This window comes from Melopsittacus undulatus, chromosome 5 (assembly GCF_012275295.1).
Source record: "Melopsittacus undulatus isolate bMelUnd1 chromosome 5, bMelUnd1.mat.Z, whole genome shotgun sequence".
In the NCBI taxonomy this organism is placed as follows: Eukaryota; Metazoa; Chordata; class Aves; order Psittaciformes; family Psittaculidae; genus Melopsittacus; species Melopsittacus undulatus.
In genome coordinates, this window is record NC_047531.1 from 60140295 (window position 1) to 60167616 (window position 27322).

Below are 27322 nucleotides of genomic sequence, written 5' to 3' on the forward strand. Positions count from 1 at the left end.
TGCATTAATAAAATGTTTATTTAGCACCTTTCAGGTTGAAGGATCCAAAAGCACTTTACAACGAACCACACACATCAGCACTGAAATGCATCCAAGCAGAAAATCAGCAGACAACTCACTGCATAAATTCCAGAAAGAATGGACTTCTGGCCAGCCGCTTGGCCAGAAAGTGAAGTAGAAGCGCCAGTGACCTGCAGCAAACAGGATCTGATACTGGTTTGGGTTTTGAAGGTCTCATCTGGAAAACATACCTACACGGTAAAGCTGCATTCTACCCAATTTAGCCACCTCAGAGAACTGAAGATTTGCATCAGCCCTGCCAAGATTAGAATCTGTGGTGCCAGGGAGTCTAGCCTAATCCTAACCTGACATTTAGATGACTAAACCATCACCTCAAGGTAGAGGACATACCCAGTGAATTCAAGTTGTGAGTATATACTAACGCAGTGCTGGTTTTTAATCCAGAATTCAGATGTTTATACATAAATGTCCCACATGTATGGTATGCCTCTTTACAAGCACCAGGCATTCATTTACAGTCCTGTAACTTTTCCAGCTTTGGGGAAGGGGAAATGTAACCTTCTGAGCTCTAGTAGCTAGAATAATCTTTCCAGGGAAATAGAAGGCACTTGGCACGACCAAACAAAGCACCTGGAAATTCTCTATCAGGAATGATCCTCGTTCCCTGGGAGGACAGAGGTTACCTCCTGGCTTTCCAGCTGTGATGCTGACAGTTCATCAGAAGCATAGGCCAAATAAATTCTCCTTTTCTACAGAAGTATTCTCCAGTGCTGGAAATGTCTGGTGAAAATACATAGCCCAGTCCCTCCCTGTTGCAACGTGACAGAAGAACTTGGGTGTAAACGTGGAAGCGTGGCTTTGTTACTCCTCAATGCATCTTGTGATGGTAACGTTGGTTACATTTTCCACTTCAGCAAAGAAAAATTATAAGGCTATTTTTTATACAATTTGAAAGCACTTAATACAAAGGTACATGAATACACTGCATCTTATGGCCTATCCGTGGAGAAATACTGAAACACTACCATAGGGCTGTTCAATACTAGTTTTTTCTTTCAACTTTTTCTCTTAATACTAGAAAATATATAAATCATTTACATGACATTATGCAAAAGAAGGCACAGCCGGTTATAGTTTACACAAGCACAATGCATAATATGCAGGAAAAAGGATTAAAAAGAAGCTTCACATCCTTATTAGATACATTGTTGCAGTCCATTAGGAAAAGTACTTCATCAACAACAGAAGTGTTCAACACTTGAGAGCTATGATATAAAAAAATTATAATTCATTTAATGCAAAACAGATTTATATATACTTTTATATATAAACACTGTTTAAAATGCTAACATAATAAAAGTAGATTATCCATGTAATGAAAAGTGCAAACCAAAGTAATAGAGGGTTTTCACAATGTCCTTCTCATGACACAGGAGATGATAAAAAAAACTAGCCCGTAGGAATGAAGTGTTAAATCCACCAATAAGTCCTTGGCAAGTTGAGGCATCATCAGGATTTCTGGGCGTTAGGAGAAAGCAGCACTGGAGAAGAGGCTCCGTCCAGGCTGGGCAGCGGCACTGGTATGTGACCATTCAGCAGAGTTGGAAACTGTAAGAGGCCAAAAGGTAAAAATTACTCCTTATCTCAAAGCATTCAGCCCAGAAGCATGTGGATTTAGCATTAGCAACTGACTCCAGATGGTTTCAGGACTTCTGATTCCTACACACTAAGATGTGTACCAAAGGCCTGCATCAGCCATTAGGAATGTAAAATAGAGGACAAAACCTGAATAACTTGTAAATGTACAGGGATCTATTACTGGCTGTATTTCATATGAAAGTTCACATAACAACATATTTATCATCACCCTGGGAAACTGAATACTATCAAGAAATCTTTCCCACCCATTCTGCTTCCAGAAATGTTTTTCAGTCTACAAAATATTAATTATAATGCCTCCTTTTCATCTGCCCTTAATAAAAGCTACACAGAAAAAGCTCTGCAAAAGTCAGTCAAGCTGTAGATTCAGGGCAGAAAAAGCACAACTGTGAATACAAAGCATGGGGAAAATTACTCCCAAGTAATTAGTTTCTCCCTGTATTCACTAAGAAACCATAAACTCCCTACATCAGATCATTCAGTATGTGAAGCAGAATAGACTGACATTTAATATTTAAGCTTCTGCTTCTAAAATACTGTGCAAAAAATATTTAACATAGAAGCTGTATACTCCTAGTTCATTACAGCATCCTGACTGTAACTTGCCTGCAGTGATGTGTTTTGACTAGTTCTTAACATTTGACCTGAGAAACACCAAAGCAAGTAGGCGGAATAAACCTGCTGCAGCATGAGGTGAGAATTATCCCAGCAGTAGATACTGATCTGGCCTCAAGGCCCAGCTCCCTGAGCTGCCGCTGGGTTTCTGTTGGCTTGAGAGAGGCAGAGCTGAATAACAGAGCTCTCAACTTCCAAGTGTCTGCTGTAGTTTTACCCCTGATCAGATCAGTCCTTCAAAAGCCAACTGTGCTGTAATCAGCCTCTACATGGGTGCATAATCTGCTTGTAACAGCTTTACTCTTCCACTAAGATATGAGTTAATGGTATCTCTCTTCCAACCTTCAGTTGAAAACCACTGCTGAGCAGCGCAGGGGCCCGCAGGGGGCTGGCTCCACACTCCTGGTGTGGCGAGGACTGGCTGGTACGGTACCTCTGCATGAACCAAGCCAAACCTCGAGAAATGTTTCCATTGCTCCTGCCAAGATTAATTAAAACACAGAGCTTGATTGCGAGCTCTTGCTGTTCTCGGCTTCTAAAGCCAGACATGTAAATTGCTGTGTTTCATGTGATTTCTGAAGTTAACAGAAAGAGGGCTCTGTGATATCTGGTGTCTGTCGAGGCAGGTGGCATGCTGGCACTATGGTCTGAGATGCAAATAATGCCAACATCATCCTTCCCCTGGTCTCCAGCCCAGCCCAGCTCTTGTTCTTCTTCCTGCTATAGCCCCTGGAGCTGTGACGATGCCTTTTATTTGTACATCTCTGTCGGTATCTGGGACTTGACCGTGCCCGCTCAGTGCCACCATCTATTCACCAGCAACAAAGAAAATACACTTCATTTAGTTAGCACTTAATGTGAGCTAACTTGGCAATCCTTACATTTGACTGCATTTTCTTGAATTAGCCAGTTCTGTGCAAGTCTCTTGTAACTCCAGTTATACAGCAATTTCAAATTAATGGCAAAACATCAAAACAAGCTTAATTACACAGCAGGGTGGCTTCAGAGGGAAGACATTCCAGGTAGGTCATTGTATCAAGGAAACCTGTGTGGAAGGAGACTGCAGATTTTAGTGATGCGCTACATAGGCTGCAAGGGTGCACAGGTATAGGTTTATGGGAGTTGCTTTCATCTTGTAAATACTGAAGAAGAGTTTCTACCGCTTAATAAGCCTCTACGTGCTCTCTGAGGGAGTATGCACATAGTTGGACAGAACAGGCTCCTCCTGGTTCGTTAAAGGAGGAACTGTACTTTCCCATAGGCATATTCTGGATTTAGCAGGACCAGGACACAGATGGCTCCCATCCTGGTCCTTGCACTACACAAAGACTACAGCAGTAAAGAACGGCAGGCAGCACCAGGCACAGTGCTACCGTGAAAAGCAGGACGTACCCGAAAGAAAAAGGAATGCAGGAACCCAACCTGTGCTCCACACACACCAGCAGGCAAGGGTGCAGGGGCAGGCGGGCACTGCAGAGCTGCCCCAGCTTCTGGCAGGATTCTGACTCCTTCAACAACCACCAAAAGTTGTTTCAGCTCCTGGTGTGAATGACCAGGTGAAAGTGACTTGAGACAGCTCCAGCTCTTTCCTCCATTCCCTGATCAGGTGCATGGTGCATGGGCTGGCTTGTGCAGGCAGCACGCGGAGAGCTCTGCCCTCATGCCTATGCAGGTTGACCCAGTAGCTCTTGTGGGCTTGGTTATGCTTCAGCTGTGTTTATTTCCTACCTGCTGTTAAAACAAAGCTTCGCGCTCTGCACACTTGTAACTGTGGTCTTTGCCTGAATCAAGCATCACTGATAAGTCCCTTTGGGTGTCTCAGGAGGCAGAAAGCCAAGGCTACTCTTCAGTTCCCACAGGGGTGGCCAATGTATGTTCATACAAGCTCATTCCAGGCCATGGCACAGGCACATCCCTCCTGGATGAAATGTCTGGCTGCTTATAACCATGTGTGTAAAAGTAAGGTCCCAGGATAAATAAGTTCATCTGAAACACAAAGAGCCCCATGGCTCCGTGCTCAGCTGTCCCACTGGAGGTGGAAAGACTTACTACCCCAGTGAGAACCGCACCTGAGCAGATCACTTGAGTCTGACTGCCCAACACCAGCCTCAGAGCTGGGCAGTCAAGACTCCCTGAAGGTTCAGAGACCAACCCAGGGTCCCTGCCTAGCCCCCTTCTTTGTTGGTCCTCCACAGTGGTCAGAGCTCATTCCAGAGGTGAACCCGCATTCTTCAGCTGTTTGCATGGCCATCAGCTGATCAGTGTCATTCCTCCTGTGAATTACTGCATCAATGGTTATGCAGCAGCTGGAGCTGCTAATACCATCCCTGCCATCCTCTTCCTAAGCCTCCAGCAAATGCAGCTGCGTGCTGTGGCCATCACAGTTAACTTCATAACTTTTGTATTTACTACATCTCTACATAACTTTTGACATTTTTATTCTCCCAGTACCCATGAGCAAAAGGGGGCAGTGCTGCCTTTCCCATTACATAAGGAGAGGTCACACTCAGAGGTATGAAGTAACTTGTTTGAAGACTCATGGATAATTTGCAGGAGAACTGAAAAGGGAGGCTTCAGGTTCAGAGTGCCATTACTATAAATGCAGCTATCTCCTGTCTTTCTGAGCGAGAAGTAGCTCATTCAAGCAGAAGGGTTAATCTACACCCACCTTGCTGTGTGGCACATGTGTGCCTGTGGTAGAGACTGCCCTGTAGGTTCTGACTGTGGCACAAGGCATTCAAAGGGGGTACAAGTAAGAAGGCCTCTCTTTCAAAGTGCCTATTAACCCCTGTATTTTCTTTCACTGTTTTCAAAGCTCCAGACCAATGTGAGATGTTTCCCTGGTGTCTCTACCACACGTGCACTTTCAGAAATGAAACCTGTGCATTGGCAAGACCTACCTGGAACAGAGTGTTTGGTCCCTGCAGCCTGGCAGGACTCAGAGGAGCAACAGGGCTGAGGCTGCTCCAGAAATGAATGCTAGACAGCAGCGGACTTGGGGTCAGCAATAATCCATTCGGGGTCTGTAGGACAAAAGAACACTGTATGATGCAAACCTCAGGAGTTACAACCCCAAAAGCCTTAGACTTCACCAACTGGCTCTTTTCCCCATGAGCTCAGACACAGAGCATGGCCATCCAGCCCTGCATCCTGTCCCCACAGAGGTCAGTACTGGATACCTGCACATGTCATCTTCCTTCATGTTGACTTAATTTCTATTGCGATTTGCTGAAGGAGAAGCACAGTTATTGTTTATGTGAACCACGCTCATGTGACCATATAAAACACCACGTGTACCCCAGGTCTGTGAACACAGCCTAATCTCCTTCAGAGCCACGTTTTACCTTTGAAGGGCAGCAGTTGCTTGAACTGGCTGCAGCTTTTGAAGCATTAATGCATTTGCACATGGAGCCAAGAGAGCTGCTGCCAGCCTTTGAAGTTACCTCCTCCTGCTCAAAATGAAAAAGTTTGAAGGGTGCTCGTGGAGGGCACAGCTCATTGCTTGAAAAGAACCAAAACGGCAAGAAGAATCCAAAGCTTTTCCCAATGTGGAGGTAGCTCCTTCCAGTGCCATGGTGCACAAGGATCACTGGGAATGCTCCCAGCACTCCTAAAGCACTACTGGGGGGGGTAGAGTTAAAGCACATGCAAATCTCCACTCAAAGGAAGAATTGTATCAATTATTCTGTATCCAGAGTAACTTTTATCCTTCAAAAAAAGAACATGAAAGTGATGTGACAGTTTTGAACAAAGAATCTGGCATAATGAGTTAATCTCACCAGTGAGCTTGACGCCAATTATCAAATCAGTCCTATTTAGCACAGCACTTAATGGAATTTGAGTGCATGCTTAGCAATAAGTATGTGTTTTGCTGTGTAGGACAAGTCCTTCACTGCCCTGCTGAACTGAGGCATCAGTTTGTCCAGAGCTTAAAATACGTAACAAGAAGCTAGAAGACGGAGGATAAGGAGCATGTTCCCCTAGTAGCCAGCAAGTTGTGCATCCTGGTACCTGCTAGCTTCCCACCAGGCCAGAAATACAAACACCCACATACACCAACTGGTACCAGGGGTTTCAGTTAACTGCTTACACCATGGGCTGTCACTTCCCATTGCCAGGACTCTGTGGTGAGCAGGCTCAGGAAGGCAGGTACCATGGGTCATGCAGATTTTCAGGTATGACAGACATATCCCTTGGAAAGCAGTGCCTGAGGATTGGCTGTGGTGTTGGAGGCTCTATGCAAATGCACAGGAGTACAGACCTGCTCTGACGTGCTTGCACTGGAGTTCACTGGAAGGTCAAGCAATTAATTTAACACCAGCAGAAGAGATGGGAAAGACAAGGAGTGGCAAATTAAGGTCCTCCAGTGATGCTGTCATAAGGTGTCTGAAAGGGTGTTTAATACAAAGAGCTCGGCTGCTCTTGAAGGGAAAGGTTTCTCTTAAGGAATTTCAAAAGAAGCAAGGTTCATGGAGAAATGTGATGGGAATGGACATTGCCATCTCCCTTGTGCTGAAGAAGTTGGATCAGAACCACCAAACCCCATGGAAGAAACCACAGTTATGTCCCAAGTATTAATAAGCATGTGGTTATTGCTGGGAAAGCAGAAGGTGTCATGCACTGAAACAGCAGGTGTGGTGGTCACAGGAGTACCAACAAGGTCAGGGTTTGAAACCGGAACTAGATGATCTTAAGGTCCTTTCCAACCCTAACTTTTCTATGATTCTATGCTTGGATGATATAAAAATGGGTGAAGAGTGGGAGGCCTGGCAAGGAGGAGAAAACTTGTGTCTTGGTCTCGTAAAGTGATAGGTCTGCTCAGGATATCTGAGCAAAATACTTGACAAGCAAGCCCTTGTGATCAGCTCCTTCACAAACACCCTTTTCCAGGACCACTGTGTGTTCATGGAGCAAGAAAAGAGCAGTACCAGTGAGAGCACCCTTCCTGTGCCACATGACAAGCCGATGCTCCACAGGCAGGCAGCTGTTGATGGGGATTTACAAGACGGACAAAGAACGCATTGAATTACGTCAGGATAAATACTCAAGAGATCTACTTACAGAAGAGCCTACTAACCTTAAAACAGAAGAGGTAAGCAGCATGACCCGACAATGGTTGACTAAGGACACAGTATTGTGCCAACTGTACTAAGAGCTCTGACAAGCTATGCCTTGGTTCTTTGAGAAGTTGCAGATACCCACAACTGAAAATGCAGTTATTAAGAGGGTCTTCTGAAAGTAATGAATAAAACCTGAGGTGCTTATTCCTACCTAGATGCAGCCAGAGCAAGTCTTCAGAGAGACAGGAGGTTTGAAACTGAGCTGTCCTCCATTCACCTCTGGAAGCACATTAACATGCCTAACAACAGGGCTAAGCAAGAGTTCATGTCCTCTGATGACCAGAGTGCTAATGTCTGCAAGTTCTGCCAGAGCCAACCGCTGGCCAAAGCAAGCCTCAAAATCTGTTTAATACTTAATGCAAAAAGAGCACAGAGCCTCCCAGGCTTGTTCTCAGTATTGCCACCAGTCAAGCATCAAAACCACCACAGGAAAAGTAAGTGTAAACACAATCAGAGTACAGGCTATCCTGAAATTCCACATGGAAATTGAAGTGTTGCTTCATTTTGTGCCCTCACGCAGCTGTACGTCTGGTACTCCGTGTGAAACCCAGTGGGAAGTTCCTACTTAAAAAACATCATTATAATCTAAGGAACAGCTTAAATAGAAATAACTCATCACACAGAGAGGATTACGTTAAGTAACAATGCTCATGGCTCCTGACTTCTCTGACAAAGAATGCATCTAAGTACAATCTTTCTTCTAGCTGTCAGATAACAGACAAGTGCTGTCACACGTACATTACTTCCCAGGTCATTAGGCACATGCTGGAGCCTGGATGATGTATGTGGATACAACACAGACCACGCACGTGCTGGCTGCAGGCACACTACTTTGTCCATAAGGAAACAGCATGTTGTAAAAGTTACAAACACTAAAGCAGCAGCCTGAAGAAAAAGGGTAAGTCAAAATTACATATCCACATGGGCCAAGGGAGAGCCAACAAAGTAACAAGCAAAAGCAATCTGTAAAAGAAGCAAGTACTGAACAAAGTCTAAATATCTCTCTTTGAAGCTAACCAAATAGAAAGCTGACATTTCTCTACTGAAGCATGGTACTGTATACACTGACATCTTCAAACCCATTTTGCTGTTCTGAAATTTATTGTGTATATTACAAGGGTTCACAAGGGTATTCCTTGTGACCAGCTGGTAGAATGGAAAGCCACCTGAAACATCTTCTGAGGCAGCAGGACCTTCCCTGAGCCTACATCACTCCTGGAGCAGGAGCTGGTATCTGACATCCTGTTCTGCCCCTGCCCTTGTAGGTGCCTACTGCTGGGACGTGATCAATCAGAGATCATCTATGATGCATGCTCTTCCCAGGACAGTGGGATAGACTGCAGATTTCTAGCCTTAATTATGGCTTTAGTTATTTTGCATTGTGGTATTACAGCCACAATCATCTACCTAATTCCCTTCTATGTTTTTCAAGGGTAGTTTATAGATGAATGAGAAAACTAAACATTCAAAAAATCACTACAAAATGAGGAAACAAATCTCTGTTCATACTGAGTTTGGGGGCAGCAATAAATTAAAGCGAGTTTGTAATAACTCATGTTGTCAGTCAGTGTGTCTGGTTGGCATCTGACGCTATTTATCTGTCAGATTTGCTCCCTATGAGCAAAATACTGTGGTTATACCACAGTTAGAGGTTATAAGAGTCTGTCAATGCCCCCCAATTTTGGTTTGACAGATAATGGCCCACAGAATCCTCTGCCTTTGCAACACAACCTTGATATCTTGGTGGCTTACAGGTGTGTCTGAATTGCAAGAAAATGACGGCTTGTAACACACACCCCTTTGTGTTTATTTACTTTCAGTTTGTTGCATTCAATGCTAGCATTTGCATTTTTATTGGGAGGACGGGAGAGACGTTGGGGATGTTCCTCAATGGGATAATTTCACTCTTGGGTTTTTTGGTCTAACCTTGCAGCAGCAGCAGCAGCTCACCAATGGGCACACCAGGCCATTACCTATGTGATTTTCCTCTCCTCCTCTGACCTCCTACATTTTTTTTTCTAGACTTGTTTGAAAATGGGAACTCTCCATTGTGATTGCACGAATGTAATTAAAGAGAACAAAATAACCTCCTGGTCTGGGCTGAAAGGAAGCCCTGGCAAGGCCTCTGTGGATGCATAAAACTCTGGAAACTGGAACTGGCTTACGAGCCTGCCTTAGAAAGTACTTAATTTACTCTGTATTCAAAAGCTAATGAAAAAGTCACACTGTCTGAAACCCAACCAAGCATCCCACAGCGCACATGCTCAAGTCGTGACCTACAAAACCCTCGTGTTTTTCTTGTTGGGTTTTTCCTGCTTGTTTTGCAGACCTGGTTTGAACTGACAAGTGATTCACTCATGTTCACTAATGGCTGCCTATCCTGTCATCCTTCCAGGCAGTCTGTGAACTGTGACAGCTTTTCCCACACTCACAGAGGAACCCCAGGAAGAACCTACTTTCCACTCCTTTTTCAGACCTCTGCTAGGCGCAAAGAGATAACACTCCTGGCCACATGGAGGGAATACCTGGCTACAGCAAGAGTACAGGAGGCAGGCATGTCTCACCTGTGCAGTGAAGAAAGCTGGAGTCAGGGATCCTGAAGGAAGCGCAGGGCTGTTGAGGGCAATGGAACCGATGTCAGTGCTGGAAAGGACCATAGGTGGGGCAGAGATTTCCAAGCCTTTGGGTTTTTTAGCCTTTGGGGGCAGAGATGGAGATTTTGCCTTGGAGCCTGAGGAGAGGTTCAAAGGCTCAAGGGAATCTGAATCATGGCAACTGGAATCAAGGAAGAGGCTCCTGTGATCTGCAGGGAGAGGTGAGGTGGGAGACAGAGACGGTGACCGGGAGGAAGATGACGATGGAGATGAAATGCTGGCACTGTTGGGTAGCATTAAGGAAGATATTTTAGCTGATACTGATGAGCTGAGAAAAGCAGAGGCAGCTGCTGTTTCGGAAGTGGAAGGCAACGACACCATGGGCCTCATAGCTTGTTTGTCTGTTTTGTTGGTCACAAATCTGATGACAGTCCGAACCTCTTCCACTGGTGTGTTTCCTTCTGACTTCTCCTCCAGTTTTTCTGTTTTGATTGGCTTGTAAGGGTCTGGCTGGTTCTGCAGAGAGTTGATAGTGAAAGAGGAGTACAGGCCAGAGTGGATATATTCATTACGGCTTGTGCTTTTCAGTGCTGACAAGCTGTGCTTGTGCTGATCCCTGCTCTCGGAAGGCATCTTACAGTCGCTGTCCTGCAGCAAAAGGCTCTCTCTGCTGATTTCCACAGCATGTGGATCCATTTTTAAAATCTCAGGAAAGGAGACAAACTTGTACACAAATTTTTGTCCAATCACTTTCTTGATGATGTTCTGCAAATACAAAAGCAGATGCTAGAAAGATCAGCATTTTGGAGGCACCAAGTACAGCAAACATAATGGAGTTCACAAGAGTAGGGGAACACTGCTCCCTTCTCAAGCTGAGCAGGTCATTCCACGGAGCTCCTAACTCTCTTCATCCTTGGCTCATTCTCATACCTCTGCTCAGCCAGAGAAACCACTTCTGCTCCACGTGGTGCCTAACAAAATCACCATTACTGCATGATACAGACCTGCTGGTGGGCTGGTTTTCCCCCACTTCTGCTGAGGTAGCTTGGGAATGTTTTCTTTCCCATAGAAATAATCCTGCCACCTTGCAGGCTCGAGCCATGTCACCATTTGAGTTTCACAATGAAGGCAAACTCCCTCATTTGTGCCTCCCAGAAATGACACCAACTACCCTGAGAGCGAAATACCTCAAACGGACAAAACCACTTCAGCCTCCATACTCCAGACATTTTGCCTCTCTTCCTGACCTCATGCAGAAGGACTGATCTAGGCTGACGGTGACCTCCTTCTTTCAAGAGTCAGGAACTATGCCTCTGACAAATGCAATCACTTGCATGGGTTGGAAAAGTAGTGTATGCCCTGTGCTGTCTCCAGGTTTGAATGAAGGTAAGGATGATCACTGGTGCATGCAGGTGCTTTTCATCAGTCTAAAGTGGCCATTGAAATTAATTATTAAACAAACAAAAACCCAAACCACTCAAGGGTTTGTAGAACTATTTCATTTTTCTTCATATTTACCACAATAAACCTGTCCCTTTATGGAAAGAACTGATTCCCTTTGAAACTGGAACCTCTCATGAGGGCCCTGTTCCCTGTCCTAGCTCTCTTCCTGCAAACCTGGGTATGCTGCCTGCTCTAACACAATGCATGGTATCCCCAAGGACACAATGTGAGCTCCTCCAGAAAGACACGTTATGGCACCAGGTGCTGGCCTAGCCTAAGAATGGGCCTGGAACATTTCCCACCCTAAGGCAAGTGCTGTGATAGATAAGAAGCAGTATTTCCTGAGATTTCCATAGTGATTTCTCTCTTCTTGAAGGCCCTGATGGAGAGCATATCTTTAAGCCACCTCTGAGAAACCCTTTTCCAAGAAGCTTCCCTTTAGTGCAGCACATCTGCTGCACCTCCAGGTTATACTCTGCAAACAGACATCTGCTTTGTGGTACATATGGGAATGTAAATATTTACAGGATTCCTAAAAGTCTAATTTATTTTTTATTCTACCACAGATCCTGAGACCAGAAGAGGAAAGATTTGTTAAATTGATTGAAAATAAAAAGAAAAATAAAAATTAATACCAAATCACCCCTATTTATACACAGGTAGTACCCAGTACTTGCAGTGGCTGCACTACACATTTTTGTCACAAAAGCAAGGCTCAGTTTGGGAAACAAAAGTCTGCACCTGAGTACTGGAACCTTTTCTGTCTTTCAGCCAAGCTGCTGCACTCTGTAATTCATCTGTCTGAATGTCCTGGCATTTCATCCAGGCACCTTCCTGAATACGAAGCTAATGCTACAAACTGCCCTGGGATGTAGCTTTGCTTCACAGGTCAGGAGCTATGGCACAAATGCAGAAAGTTGTTTCCCAAGTTGATAACAGGGATCTGTAGCAACGAGGAGAATCAAATACAGCAAGTTCAGACTAAAGGCACAAAACTGCTCTCTTCCATGCCAAACTGTACACATCTACCCACCTGATGGATCCTGCAATGCCTGTTTTTGCCCTCCAGAAGTTCAGTGAGCCTACAGGATCTGTCTGCACGAGCTGTAATCCTCAGGGGTTAGACATTTTGGCCTAGATATACCTTTTTAATGTTAAGTAGGTGAAACATCGGATGGACATGCTTCTTCTGTACCCAACGTTACATTCTCCCTTAAAAAGACAAAACCTCCAAACTATTCACATACCCAAACAAATATCCCAACAGGGTCTGGTTTTGTTCTTTAAATATATCTTCTTCTTTAAATTAGTATTTAAGATAATGCCTCCCTTCTGCTCCTGGCAGCTTTGAGTTATTGTTACATCAAGCACTGCCAACAGAGATCTTACTTGGAAAATGTGATCAAGCAGCAAAAGATTAAATGTATTTGAGGGTGACACTTCTATACCAGTGCAGGCTTGAAACGGAGAAACACTGCTATAAAAAGCAACTGAAGGGGCTGGTGAGTTTATACTTCCTCTGTTATTATTTAATATAGTGGTATTTTTAGAAGGTCTCAGTGCAGCTCCTCTGACCCCATAAGCCTGCAGCAAAGGCCCACTTAATGATGCCGGGAGATTAAAAAGATTCTAGTGCAGATCCCACAAGCACTTTGCAGGCTTCTCTTAAATGTGGAGCCTGAGGGAATCTCCATCTGAATGTAAGAGAAAATAAGGATGCAAATTAATTGCCTCCAAAATGCCACCGAATTTCCTAAATTTTTTGACAAATAACAGAAGTGAAGGTAAAGAGTAAATGATTTTTACCATCGCCTCAGTGATCTGCCAGAACCATCCTGAGCTGTGGATGATGGTTCAAACCACAGAAGCCAGTGACAGGCACCATGACGAGCAGGGGTTCCCCACCCTCAGTTTGTAAGGGCAAAGATGTTTTCCTTGTATAAAGACTGTTTGCAGGGAGGGTAAACCACACGCTCGGTAGCAGGACATGCAGTAAGTGTATGTGCACATTCAGCCTGTTACTTGAGTTTCCTAGGTAGATCCCTCGTGAGCAGGCGTGCAGTGAGTGTTGGTGGCTGCGCTGGCAGGGATGGTGACCACTGGGGCAGTGCAGCTGCTGGTGAGGAGAAAGGGGCAAGCAGGAGCAGGGCTCCAGTCCAACAGCTTTAAAAAGGATAAATCTTATCAAGAGACAGCACTCTCTGACGTCCAGAAAGAGGGCAGGAGCTGGGAATGCCCCCCTTCCCTTGGCTTCTTGACTGGTCCTCACTTGAACACTTTACACTTCCCCTCCTCTGTCCCCAGTCTGTAAAACTGATGACAGCAAATGTAAGTACCTGCCACTGCAAAGTGTTTGAAAGCTGCCGATACAAATAGCACAGCACTGCTTGATGTCTGCTCTAGCACAGCAGCCGTGCTAGGGAGCTCAGACTCACTCACACCACACCACTTCAGACCCTCAGTTCATGCGCACCTCCAAACCCAGCCTCACCCAAGTGCTGTGAATCAATTGGAGGGATGAGGCTCTCTCCCTGTCCTTCTCCACAGACCAGCTGGCTGAACTAGATGCCAAAGGCTCAGTGGTCTGGGTCCCCCTGCAGCTTAAACCAGGCTATAATGGGGTTGGAGGTTTTTTGTGTCAACTACACATATGCACTACTCCTTTAGGAAGACTTCCCAAAATACACAGTAGCTGTTTGCCCATCTCAACAGCATATGACCTCTGAGTTTCTTTCCACTTTTTGCTTTGCTCCCAAAGTTTCCCTGTGCATTGGTACAACTCAGACCTCATTTCTTCTATCATGTGTTTGCGTTTGATTTTCATCAGCTCTGACTCTTACTCCCTGTTTGAGCCATCTAGAGCTAGGGTGTAACTATATGACCAGTGTGACACAGGGATTTTAGTGGCTTGGCTTAAACCTGTTAGCTAGCAAGTTTGCTGGCTGCAGGAGCCACTTGGGAGACTGAGCTGGGAAATGGGACCCAGCTCCTAGTTGAACTTCAGACTAATGTGGGGCCTCAGGGACTGGAAGACCAGACCAGGACTTTTTTCCTCCTCCCAGGAACTGACCTAAGACCTCAAACTCATCAGAACAGGATGAACTTTTCTGTAGGTATTGAACATCCCTGCTTGGGAAAGAAGAAGGACCAGAGCAGAAGCTGCTGCACTTAACTCCCACTTGGATGTGTTGTATATTTCCTAGCTCCAAGAGTACTAAGGGATGCAACACATGCAGGGATGGTTAGGCTACAGATTCCTCACAGGACTCTGTGAGAGGGAGCCAGGCTGCCTCCAAGCACTGGAAACCCTACCCAGAGAGGGCTGCTCACAGTCCAATGTCTGAAATAAGTATGTTGGTACCTGTGGCTGCACAATTTGCTCTGAAAAAGACCAGTTCTGTGTCCGCATCAGCACGTGCAGGCAGGCAGATTCTGTTTATGCACTCAGCTTATTACATTGTGTGTGTAGAAGCTAGATTTCTGTGAAACGTTTAATGGAGACAACAGGTGCTACCAGATCGTGCAGCTATACTGAGCTTTGGAAGCACAAGCTTCTCATTTAGTTGGATTTCTGCCTTTCCCTACCCATTCCTCTGGCTGGCACCTTTGGCCAGGTTCCCTCCTTTCTCTGCTGCAGTTCACTGTAAGTCCCTTTCCCCTCACATCAGACATGAACTATTTATCACTCCTTTCAGAGAGGCTCTTGGGTTTTCTCCTCTACCCATCACCTCTTACTGAGTATCAAATTCTTGACTCCCATCTTTCCATAAGGACAGCACTCAATAACCACTTCTACGCCATTTCACGCAAGCACTTTCTTGACTTCCACGCATCATTTTTGAACAAAGCTCCTTCCAACTCTCAATAAAGCTATTTTCTAATGCTCCTTCAAGTATCTCCTTGGAACATCTCCTACCTGTACCACTACAAAATGTAGAGCTGCTACTCTAGCACCATCATACCCCTGTTTCATTGTAATGTTCTTTTTCCCTGATATAACTCAAGAGAAGACCTTCCCAAAAGTAAAATAATAGTTTTCATTATTAGTTTATATCCTGAAGTTCTCTAAGCAGACCAAGCAAGGCCCCTCTTCCCAAAACAATTCTTCCATGCTGCCACCCACACTTGGCATTAAAAATAGGAATGAGTGACCAAGCTACTGGGTCTGACTTGTTAAAGGAGGGAATGTCATGGGCTCCTCTGAATTCTAAGTGCACTTGAGAAGCTCTGTCCCCTGGGCACTGCAACAAGCACAAAGAAGCTGGTATTATTTATATTCTATACATCATACTGCCAACCTATCTCAATAAGCAGGCAGCCATTTAACCGAAACTAAAATGATTTATTCTGTCTTTAGAAGACAGACTGAATAGCACTCACTGAGCAAGGCCTGGGGCCACATACTGCTAGAGAGGATGCAAAAATATTGAATAGCTGCTCATCGCAACGGTATGTGTCTGTGTAATTAAAGATGCAGCATAACTCATGCAAACACTAAGGTTACCCAGGGAACTGCGATTCTTGCATTTCCTAACTTCTGGGGGCTTGATTCCACAACTGTTACATCCTATTAATGTCTGTATCAGCATGGGATTTCCTGGATTCGCCTTCCTTCCCTCTAAAAACCTAATGTGGAAAACTCACTAGCTTCCCTCTTGTGGTGTCATCTTGAAATATTCAGGGGGAGCTTTAGTAGTCCTGAAACTTCCAGAGGTTTCTAAAAGATACCCGTCATTACAGCTACCACAAAACAAAGCAACTAAGCAGCTCCAACAAAAAGAAACCTACTGATGCTACTTATATTTTAGTTCTACACATGAAGCTAAATTGTGCTGTGTAGGAATAGATGTGAAGTGTTTCCTGAAAGCATTACAAGAGATTTCTGAACAGCAGAAGTGTGTGACATGATGGACATGATACTCAAGCTGTAGGTAGAGTGGATGGTGACTTTCCTTAGCACTGTTACCTGTTCTGCTGCTCTGCTGATGCAGGGAAATGCATTAAATAAAAGGGGAGAGGCAAATTCATGTAACAAATGAAACAGGAAATGGAAAGTCTTCAGATTATCTACAAACCTTCAGCAACCAGAATCATGGTAGGGAAATGCATTAAATAAAAGGGGAGAGGCAAATTCATGTAACAAATGAAACAGGAAATGGAAAGTCTTCAGATTATCTACAAACCTTCAGCAACCAGAATCATGGTAGCAAATTACAATCAAGACATGCCACACTACATTTCCTGGGGTGCTTTATGTGTTAATTTAACATAAATCTAGCCATCAGCCTCAACAGCACGTCATGCTTGCTTTCAAAGCCTGGCTAAGAACTTGTCCTAATTGTGTTATTTTTTTCCCCAGTACGGAAATTAATTTACTTTTAAGTTCAGCTGAACCAGATGATGAATTTTAACAAGCCAGTGTTCCCCCCAAGCAAAAGGCAGAGCTCATAAACCTGCATTTATCAAGTGATCAGTTTCTGCTTCTCCATGGCGAATAATTTCAAATCAAACCAGGAAGCAGTAGCTCTGTTAGTGTCAGCTCTATGCAGCAGCAGCAGAGGGCAGCCCAAGAAAGGAAGGCCCATCCCATGCACCACCATGTTTTCTAAAAGATCACTGCCCCTTGCCTCAAACTCACATGCTGCCTCACCATTTGGGTTATAGGTAAAGAAGTCCCTGTTGATAATTCCATGACCCAAATGGCGTCTTCTCCAGAGTTCTGCCTCTTGCCTTCCCCACTACCACTCCCCAGCCTGCAGCACAATGTTTATCCATTTGCTCAGTGTGCACCACATTTGCCCCAGCACATCCAGCTGCCAAGATATTCATCACTGCCAATAGCAAGGGAAGGGACAAGGATCTCAGAAGGCTCTTTAAGGCTACCTCAAGGACTGCTCTTGGTTTACCCCACAAAATGATGAATGGTCCAGGGCAGGGAGAACAAGTGTTACCTCAGCAGGCCTTCTCCTTATGTTCTGCAGAAGAGAAAGAATGCCAAGGAGCCTTTCCTTCCCTCATCACCTTCTTCCCTTTCTGTGCCATGCAGCATAGACTGAACTGAAGGCATAGGAAGCATTTAGGACTGAATGCACTGCTGAGCACTCCCTGCCAGACTACTAGGATTCATCATCTGCTATCTTATGTCACTATCTCTCACATTTCAAAGCCTGCTGGAAATTCCCTGTCCCTCTGCACTCTGCTAACAATCTGCCTTTCTTCACTGCTTGGGAGCCAACAGGACCCAACACTCCACACCCAGACAGAGAGCCAGAAGCTCCCATTGTTTTCTGCTAAAGGAGTTACTCCTTTAATTTAAATAGCAATAGCTATGGTTTTGGTTTGGGGTTCAAACCCTGATCACTGTACAGACGGAAGGAGCTTAACCTTTGCTCCATAGGAGCTATGACCTCCATTGGGCTGCAGAACTCCTGGAAAAACAGCCCAAATCCTTGTGCCAGACCTAGATGGAATCTGCAGACAGAAGAGAGCACACAGTCCAAGAAAGCAGGTGTAAGAACACCAAGCAATCACCTCAGCCAGAGCCCTGCTGACTTTGTCACCCTGGTGATAGAGAAACTGTGGAGGCACTCCTCTGGCAGATGCTGCATGAGCAGAGACAACACAGATGACTGAGGTGTGTGTGTGCTGGGGGAGCAACTGAAAAGAGTGTAAGGGTTAAGAAAATAAAGGTTAAGGGATAAAAGGAGAAAGGGAGCCTCTCTTATGCTTGAAGAGATCAGAGAGAGCTCAAAGGACAAGTGCTACAAATCTCTCATACCTTGTTTTTAAGCAGCGTCTGGTCACTGTGTATTTGGACTCTGCATGGATATGCTGTTCACTCACTAGCAGCCACTCTGTCTCCACTGATCCCAGTCAAGTTTATAATCAGAGGGGTTACAGTCATATAATGAAGCGAGCCTCCCCATGCTGAGCAGATGTCTTTCTAGCACTTACTGAAGGGGAATTCATCACACCAACTATACTTGGAACAGCCACTGCACTGTCCTCCCTGAATCCTTTTGTGCCTTCTCAGTCAGGCCTCCTTTGAACTTGCTAAGCGGAAAAACCTGACTTCTAATGGACAAAATACTAAAAACATTTCACTGCAAAACTTAAAGCTTTAAACCTGAAATTAAAAAATTCTTACAGGAGGAGCCTTTCCAAATTCCAATGTGAGCAGTGAAAAGTCTCACCATCCAATTGTGTACAGATAATTTGAAGTCAGCATGGGATTTGACTGCTGTGTTAGACTGGCTGCATAGTGCCCAGCCCCACTGTGCCCTTCACGAATTAGTGCACTAATTAATACAAGATGCATATAGTGCAATAATTAATACATTATATGGTATAGTGCAATAATGAATACCTTGTGCAATAATTAATACACTTAGTGCACTAAATAATACATGACAACTGTACACTGAGCTGAGTTCAGCAGTAGTATCTAGTTTCCTCTGCCTTGTGCATGCAGCAAACATGCCACAATTGTGCCAAACACTGGTGTTACTCACTGCATAATCTCACTGCCTCTTCTGAAAAACCAAGATGAGAACAGATCACTAAGCATGGCTATGAAGTTTTCCTTTTTAGTATACAAAATCTATAACACTCCTTTTCCATATTTGATCTTCAAGAATATAGAAAATAGTAAAACTTAGACATAATTTAGACATGTTATTTTTTAAACTCCAATTAAGGGGAACTAATCCTGAAAAGATTTAATATTAACCAATAAACAAAATATAATGTTAATCCAAAAAAGGGTGGCAAAACAATTTGGAAACAACTTGAACCTGTTGAAGTCAAAAATAGAGAAAGGTGAATATGCAGAATCTTTAGCACCTCCATATTTGTGCTCTGCATTTTTTTCCTTCTAGCACCTTGACACATCTGAAAGATTCTCTTCAAATATCTGTCTCTTCCAGCAATCTAACACATATCATGGTTATTCATTGTTCTTGTTTTTGCATTCTCTGCGGCACTGTTGCCACCTTGCTTCTTGATGAAGAATAAGACCAAGGACTAAATGCCAAAGTGAAGGATGGCTTCATGAGAGTGATTGTGATCTTATGTACGCCCACTACACTGCAGAAGTTTTATTTCCAGAGGAACTACCTGTAAGTAACCTCTACTAACCTCTTCTAGATTGTGGGCATGCTCATGATGGCTGCAAATCAGAAGCAAATTGAGTGATCTAAAAAATTCCAGATTACTGTGTTCAATATGTTATTATTTCAGATTTCAGTTTAAACAGAGGCTGAAAGTGGAGCTCTCAGCTGCCAACAGCTCTGCGCTAAGTGTATGCCTACAGTATCTGCCTGTAACCAGCTTCTGAGAATACACAAATAACCACAGCTTGTCAGATATAAGTTGGCTGCCTAAACTGTGCTGACTTCTTGGGTCTTACTATTTCTATCAAACCTCAACAGATGTACCTGTGAAGAAAGAGCAAAATTTAGTAGGTCTTGCAAGGGCAGAAAAATTGGATGAAGAAACCCCCACCAAAACACATTTCATTATTTTAACCTGAGATAGCCAGAGGGTAAGTTTCCAAGTGGTAGTAAATTTAACATTCGACAGCAAATACAGTCTTCACATGAGATGAACTCAGCATGAGACTACTGCCTTGACAAATGGACCCAAACATATCCCTGCTCTGACACCCACCATCTGATCTGCTGCTTTTCCCTCTGCTTGCTACTCTTATTCTGCACTTTCATGCATTAGCGCTCTCTTATACATATCGCTGCTAATTAAGTGATAGCAACATATAACCTGGACTGCTGTTGAAGTGAACACAGATTTTGTCCTAAAATGACATAGTGGAAAATGTCCAAAGTCTTGGAAACACTGAGCGTTAACAAAGGAATAGTTACAGTGAGATCCTGCTGAGGTAATACTGCAGTCACAACTGTAGGAGTGTTTCAGCACTGTATTTCCAGCTAAGGATCTGATTCAGTTCTCAAAATGATTTACCAGAAAGCTCAGGAAAGACTAGCTAAAACACTGGCCAACAGGCTCTATGGTCCAAAACATATTTCCCATGAAAACTGTGAAACCTCAACCCCACCCTCTATGCTGCTGAGTTAGTTGTTTGTCTTTTCTTTGTTCTGACATGGGTGATACCTGCTGGTAAAGCTGCCACACTCTGCCTGCTGCATTGATCACTGCTGTCTACCACCTCCCTGCATTACAGAAGATCCTATCAGGCTGTAATAATCAAACAGTTCTCCATTATCAACAGTTATTTTATTGTTGTCAAAAGCTACAGAAAATATTGGGTAGCCACATTCATAAACACATGAAAGCATCAGTAAGTGTAAACCTAGGTCAAAACCTCCCCTCCTCAGGCAATGGGATGTTCAGTGTTTTCCTGTGCATCTTTTAGCTGCCCTCTTACCTCCACTGTGATTGCCTTCAACACTGTTGTCTGTTGTAAAAACTAGTTAGAGGAAGTTTTGAATAGCTTCCACATAGAAGTGAGATATTAGTGTTTCTATTTTCTTAGTCTGCATGAGAATAACAAAATTTACCTTGTCATAATAGTATCTGAGCGCCCGGCTCAGCTTGTCATAATTCATATTAGTTTTGTTTTTTCTGAGTCCCCACAGCTTAGCCACTTCTTCTGCCTTGAGTAGCTTGAACTCGCCATCATTAGACGTCCAGCAAATCAGGTGCTCATGTTTCTGGTCTAGCAGCAACTGCAAAAGGAACTGCCACAGTGTGATTGCACTCTCCATACCTACAAGGGACAAAGGAGAGCAACAGTGTGAAAAACATCCAGAAGCAGGCGGTCTACCCAATGCTTTTTTCAGTAACAAGTCCTGTGTAGAACTTGCAGAATCATCCTACGTAACTGAGCAAAGGAAGCTGCTGTATCATTTACAATCAAACATCCATCAGACCTACAGGTCTCGCACTGCTGTTTCAGTATTTTTTCCACAGCTATTTTCTGAAGGGATACATAAAACAGTAAGTAGTTAGAAAAGTACTGCCCACATAGCTCACACGGTACAGTCATCTCCAGTTAGTATCTTCAATTCAGTATATGCAACCACTCTTCAATGGAACATATGGGGGAGGTGAGGTGAAGGGAGAGAAGAAAGTACTTGATGTAACTATCTGGTGAAATGAGCTGGAAAAACTGCTGTTTACTGTCCTGAGGAGCATACCGAACTTGTTCAGGTATATCACTCTGTAGAAGGGGAGAAAAAGGAAAGACCAGAGCAGTTGCCTTTGGTTAGAGGACCAGAAACCAGACTCTTTCCTCCCCCCACCACAGGCACCTGCCTTACTTGTATCATATGCCCTTTGCCTATTTTGTTTCTTCCAGGGTCTGAAATGGCTCTTTGCTGCTTCTGTTTGCCAATCCAAATAGCTCAGAAGATGTTATCTATTTTGCAGAAATGCTGAAAGTTCAGTACACTTAAGCACAGAAACGTAAGTGTTGTTTACCCTGAACCTTTCTCTAACAGGGATTTCTTGTTATCATACCTATGATTGAGAACTAGGAATATTTTAACAGTGCCTAACTTCTAAGGCTGTTTGAGTATTTTTTGTCTCTGCTAAAGGATGTTTGAATACTTTTGTCTCTTGCCTGTGCTACTGAGCCCTCCCTAAATAAAACTCTTTTTCAGGCACTGCATTAAAAATAAACAGATAAATTTAAGAATTAGTACATTCCAATTCAGCACAAGACATAATATACACAAAACTTGGGAGCATTACCACTGAAGACAATTTATTAATGAAATGAAGACGTAGCTAAAAACGAGGTTGCCCTCCACTTTCAAAAACATTACAAGTCTTGGTATGTTACCACTGTATCAAATAGTGTTTTTCTTGGCCTCTTCTGATAGTTAATTAGGACATGTTATGTGTAACTAATGCAGATTTAAAGATGCCAGTATTACTGAGTTACCTTTTTTAACTTCCTTGCTCCTTTTATTTCCTAATATTTTACTGTTTGTTTCCTAGCAGATAACAGGGCCGTAATACACCAGATTTACTGCCTGACACTTTCCTTGGTGTGTTGACCACAAGAGGGCACAAAACCTCTGTCTTCCGCAGGGAACAGTACAGCAGGCAGCTGAGGGAAGATGGGCCTCTTCAAATTCACCCCAGCAATAAGGAAATCATGCTGCGTAAGTTCCACTAGTATAAAGGAAAATAAATCGCATAAGACAATGGAAAAGCAACTAAAAGACACTAGAGAATGTTGTCAATAGTATTACAGAAAGCAGAATTTGGAGTTCTATTTTGGTCCAAATAATTTCAACAGTGGCCAAACAAGGGTTTGCAGAATTAATGATTTTCTTGTCACTGCAGAAGCCTCATTTCTTTAACCAAGAATCCAGTCTGAATGACAAGGACAAATGTACCTATCCCTGACACCCAGCTGTGTAAGACAGGAACTATACAGCACCTTCAAGAGATGGCAGAGGCTCCAAGCACTGTTAGGTATCCCTGAAACAGAACCGCCTATATAAACAATCTGGTGCTTTCAGAGGTTTACATTTGCTTCACTGCATGTTTTATTACCTTATACAAATTATTTCCCACTTAATGCAAGGCAAGAAAAAAATCTATAGCTAGAATTAAATAAATTAAATATATCTCAAAGTTATACACTTGCTTTACAGTCTAATTAAGAAGTTCCTTTAAACTACACCAACTGTGCAAGTACTAACATCTTTAATGGATTATTCATCTGTATAATGGCCAATAAAACATCCCTATTAAAGTGGCAACATATATACATACTTTTTAATTAATATTTATAAATTTTGCAACTTCACTAAACATGTGTAGGTATATACAGCCACATGCTTTAAAATAATCTTAGTTTCCATTCATCACATACAGCAATACTCTGCATAATTTCAGCTTGTATCATACAACTCTTCCAAACAAGAAATCACAAACAGAACCTTTTTTTGCTCTGGAAAATCAGAGCAACTTCAAAATATCTTCCTTTAAAATTGTCTTACAATGTGTACAAGTGTCCCACACTACAAAAGACCTGTCAGTAGAACTTCAGCTGAAGAAATTAAAGGCAGAAGAAAGCCACAGAAGCACCAATATAAAGTTTACCACCATGACATTAGCCAAATCAGTACAATACTTCAGAGATACAATTCTATCAAACCTTAAATTACATTCTCCTTCAGAGCAATAACACCGCTTCAAAGAGTTCCGTTGCAACTGAACTCACGGTGAAGTGCATTTTGCTGCAGTCTCCTGCACCCCCATTCACGTCTGCCCAAGAACACTCACAGGGTAACAAACAGCTAACATTGCACTACACTTTCCATTATGAACCTGTTTTCTGATGCTTATCATTTCTAAAATGTAAACAGTTTTGGATTCCATTTTTACCTACTGGGTCTCATGGTGACTCAGCCATAGGCATAACACAAAATGCATGAACAAAATGCAAGCCTGGGTGAGAATATCCTATAGGAGTACCCATTCCATACTGTATGCTCCAGTGACTAAGGAGAGGTGACTTCCATCAAGTTATTACACAAAAGGTTACTGCCACCTTTTTCAAAGCACTTCAAATATAATTTAACCAAAAACGTGCTACCTGTATTAAAAGTTATTATGAAATATGAGTGGGAGGAGTCACAAATCTTCAGAAAAGATTGTATTGCATCTATGCCTTTTCTAATTCTTTTGAATTTTTACTGACTCAAAGGGAACTCAGTATCTTGCCTTAATTTAACAGAAGTGGGTGCTAGGATATGGTCACTTCCTACCGGGCATATATTTCACATTTCATTCAACTCTTCATTAATATTAAATAGAAATAATAAATATTCCCATCACTTCTGTGCTCAGTAGAGGATTTGAATGCTGTACAATAAATAATACATGGAGCCACATACTAAATTACATGGATTAGACAAAAAATAGGTTTAAAAAAATCACTTATTTGGGGGTTGGACTAGATGATCTTTTGAGGTCCCTTCCAACCCTTGGGATTCTGTGATTCTGTAATTACATCCATCTATGTTACAGAATGAGACAGACAACCTATGTAAGAAACATGCATTTTGTGTCATGGAAAGTGTGAGAGATTGATCTGAAATCAGACTTCACTGTCCATTGTCTCAAAGATTGGTATGAGAAGCTGAGATGGAATTCCACCAATCTTTTGTCTCAGAGATCAGTGAGAGGAGCTGAGGTAAGACTCCAATATCCATTGCCTGGGAGAAGGGTATGAGGAGCTGAACTGGTACTCCACCATCCATTGCCTGAAGGATGAGTAGGAAAGAGCTAAGGTAAGACTCTTCTGTCCATTACCTCGAGGATTGGTGTGAGGAATTGCCATCCATTATCCCAAGAATTGCTGCAAGACCAGGGAAACTGGTCCATCAGGACCATGTAATACGTGACATGAAGAACAGAGGTACTCCCTCCAACTCATTATAAAAGGGGGAAAAGGTAATCACAAGAAGGAGCCATTGCCATGAGGATGACTCTAGAGGGACACCTCCATGAGGACACCCACCTCCAACGACTACTACAGACCTTTAAGGGGACACTCTGCTCCGATACCGACTACAAACCCTGGAGAACTCCCACCACCAACAACAACAAATCCCCAGGACACTGCTGGATCCAAGGTGGTGATTCCCTCTCTGCACCCTAAATTCTTGCTTCATTTTCTGCCTTTTTTTCAATCTGTCCTATTATTACCCCTTTTATTACAATAATTTCCCTTTTTAATAATAATAACTTTCTTTTTGCAATAAACCAGCTGATCAATTATGGTACTTCACTTTGTTTGGGTCTTAATTGGGATCACGAACAAAACAGGGTCCAACACTGGGGTTTTCTCCAGTTGGACCCTGACAGAAAGCCTAATCAAAATTTCATATAGACAAAAGAGTCCATTAATTTTTTCATCCACTAACCTTAACACATGTGGTTTTCCCATCATACTATTATTTAAACATTTATACAATGCATTTGAGAGTCAAAGATATTTTCTAAGCCGTGAAATAAAAATAGCTAGGTTGACCTGACCTAAATAGCCTAGTAATTTTACTTTGTGATCAGTTCCACTACCAGTGATACAAATTATTACTGGCATACCTAGAAAGAATTACACTTGGAAATGCTATGTTAGACATCAAAGGGATGTTTCAGAACCAAGTCCATTTCTCAGGCAGCTGTGACAAGTAACTACACTAACACCCTCTGTGTTACCCATTTACACTCCCGTCAAAAGCTCATCCCCCCCATACAAAGCCTACCAACTGCATGGTCAGTGTGGTACAATGTGATCTCCACACATCACATTTTAAGTTCAGGACTGATGGGGGAAGGACACAACACAGAATATCTGTGCTGATAATACTGCCCCTATTCATTTCAACCAAATTAAGGGACTAACGGAAATGCCTGAACTCAGAGCAGCAAAGTCAACACTGTAAGCTCTCCCAGAAGAGAATAATAGAGAAGGACAGACACATCCACACACAAAGCATCCCATTTAAGAGATTATTTTCCTGTAAATTCCTGGAATTTGGAGGTGCCCAAATTCCTCATTTAGGTGAGAGGCCCACAGGCCAAACACTGGCTTTCTCCTTAATGTATGGCGACTGACTTCTACTGGAATGGGCAAGCATTATGAAAATATTACGCAAGTTACACTAGAAAAGTTAAGACATATGAATACACATGCTGGTGACTGCTTTACCTTCTGGGTTTTTTTTGATCAAGACAATATATACAGAATTCCATAGGACAAAATGTCAGTAAAGGGGCATTCAGGTTCAAAAGAAAATCATTAACCTGCTGGGGAAAAGAAATCAAATAAGCAAGCCATTTTAAATCCAAGCAGTAGAAAACCAGGGGGTTCAGAGATAAAGCTAGCTAAATACAAAGCTCCACATCAGAAAGATTTATGACATAAACTGTGAGTTAAGTAGGATACTCCTTGGGGCATTAAGTTTTGTAGGACTCTTGCACAGAAAAACTTAGAAGAAAAAGGCAGAAAGCTGGAAAGCAGCTCTGCAGCATTCAGGACTTCTGCAGAGGATCTTAGCTTCCATACAACTACATTACAGCTGTGTTCTTATCTTCCATTTTCGCACATACTCCAGGTTTCCTACCTAGATTCTTTCTCCCCACTCTATGTTAGCTCCCAAACACCCTTTATAAAATATATACCGCTGATCCTGAACAATCAATATGAAAAAGTTCTGAAGGCTAAAACTAAGAATCCCTCCAGCCATTAGAATCAAAACCAGCCCTTTGCTGTTTTAGAGGGTGTATGGAGAAACATCTGGGGCTCTGAGCTATAAACCAGGTTGTGAGACTTGGGGCAGAGGACGGACAGCTGAGTGCGACAGGCTGGCTGGAGACCCTAAAGGCTGAGAAAATCAGATGGAGATCAGTTAAATCAGGAAGATGTAAAAGGTGTTAGCCAGCGTTATGCACTATAGGTAGTCACAGAGATGGCGATCAGACACGTACATGAAAAGGATTAAGAGGGAGAGTCAGGGCAGGTAAATTTATTTCCCTTAGTGTATGACGAAACTGACGATTCCTCCTGTAGCCAAAGCAGCTGCAAAAGATTCAGATCCTTTTCTTATGCCCCACCACAGCAGGCGCTCACCTCCACTTCCATTTCCCTTACAGGCAAGTGTGTGTTTCTGCAAGCACACAGCACTCCCATGTAACAGATGCCTTTTTTTCCATCCCCCCTTTTCGACTCCTCTGGAAAACATGTGTATATTTTTTGTACATCCATTTACTGCTTTTGTATCCTAATTCTGGCCAACAGCACATTTCTCCAAGCAGCGTGATGTGAGGCATTGTTAGCTTCTCATTCACGTTAGCATTAAGCTTCCTTTA

At 43.1% G+C, this 27322-nt stretch overlaps 1 protein-coding gene across 1 annotated transcript in view; it reads right to left on the reverse strand.

Annotated features, from left to right (window-relative positions):
• Positions 1-27322, reverse strand: part of ELK3 (ETS transcription factor ELK3) — a 38385-nt gene continuing 11063 nt past the window's right edge. The window contains exons 2-5 of the mRNA XM_005143123.3: positions 20986-21194; positions 9980-10774; positions 5196-5318; positions 1-1629 (exon numbers count right to left, since the gene is read on the reverse strand). Of these exons, the coding sequence (XP_005143180.1) occupies positions 1531-1629; positions 5196-5318; positions 9980-10774; positions 20986-21192 (1224 nt within the window). The 5' untranslated portion in view covers positions 21193-21194 and the 3' untranslated portion in view covers positions 1-1530. The remainder of the gene's footprint in view (positions 1630-5195; positions 5319-9979; positions 10775-20985; positions 21195-27322) is intronic.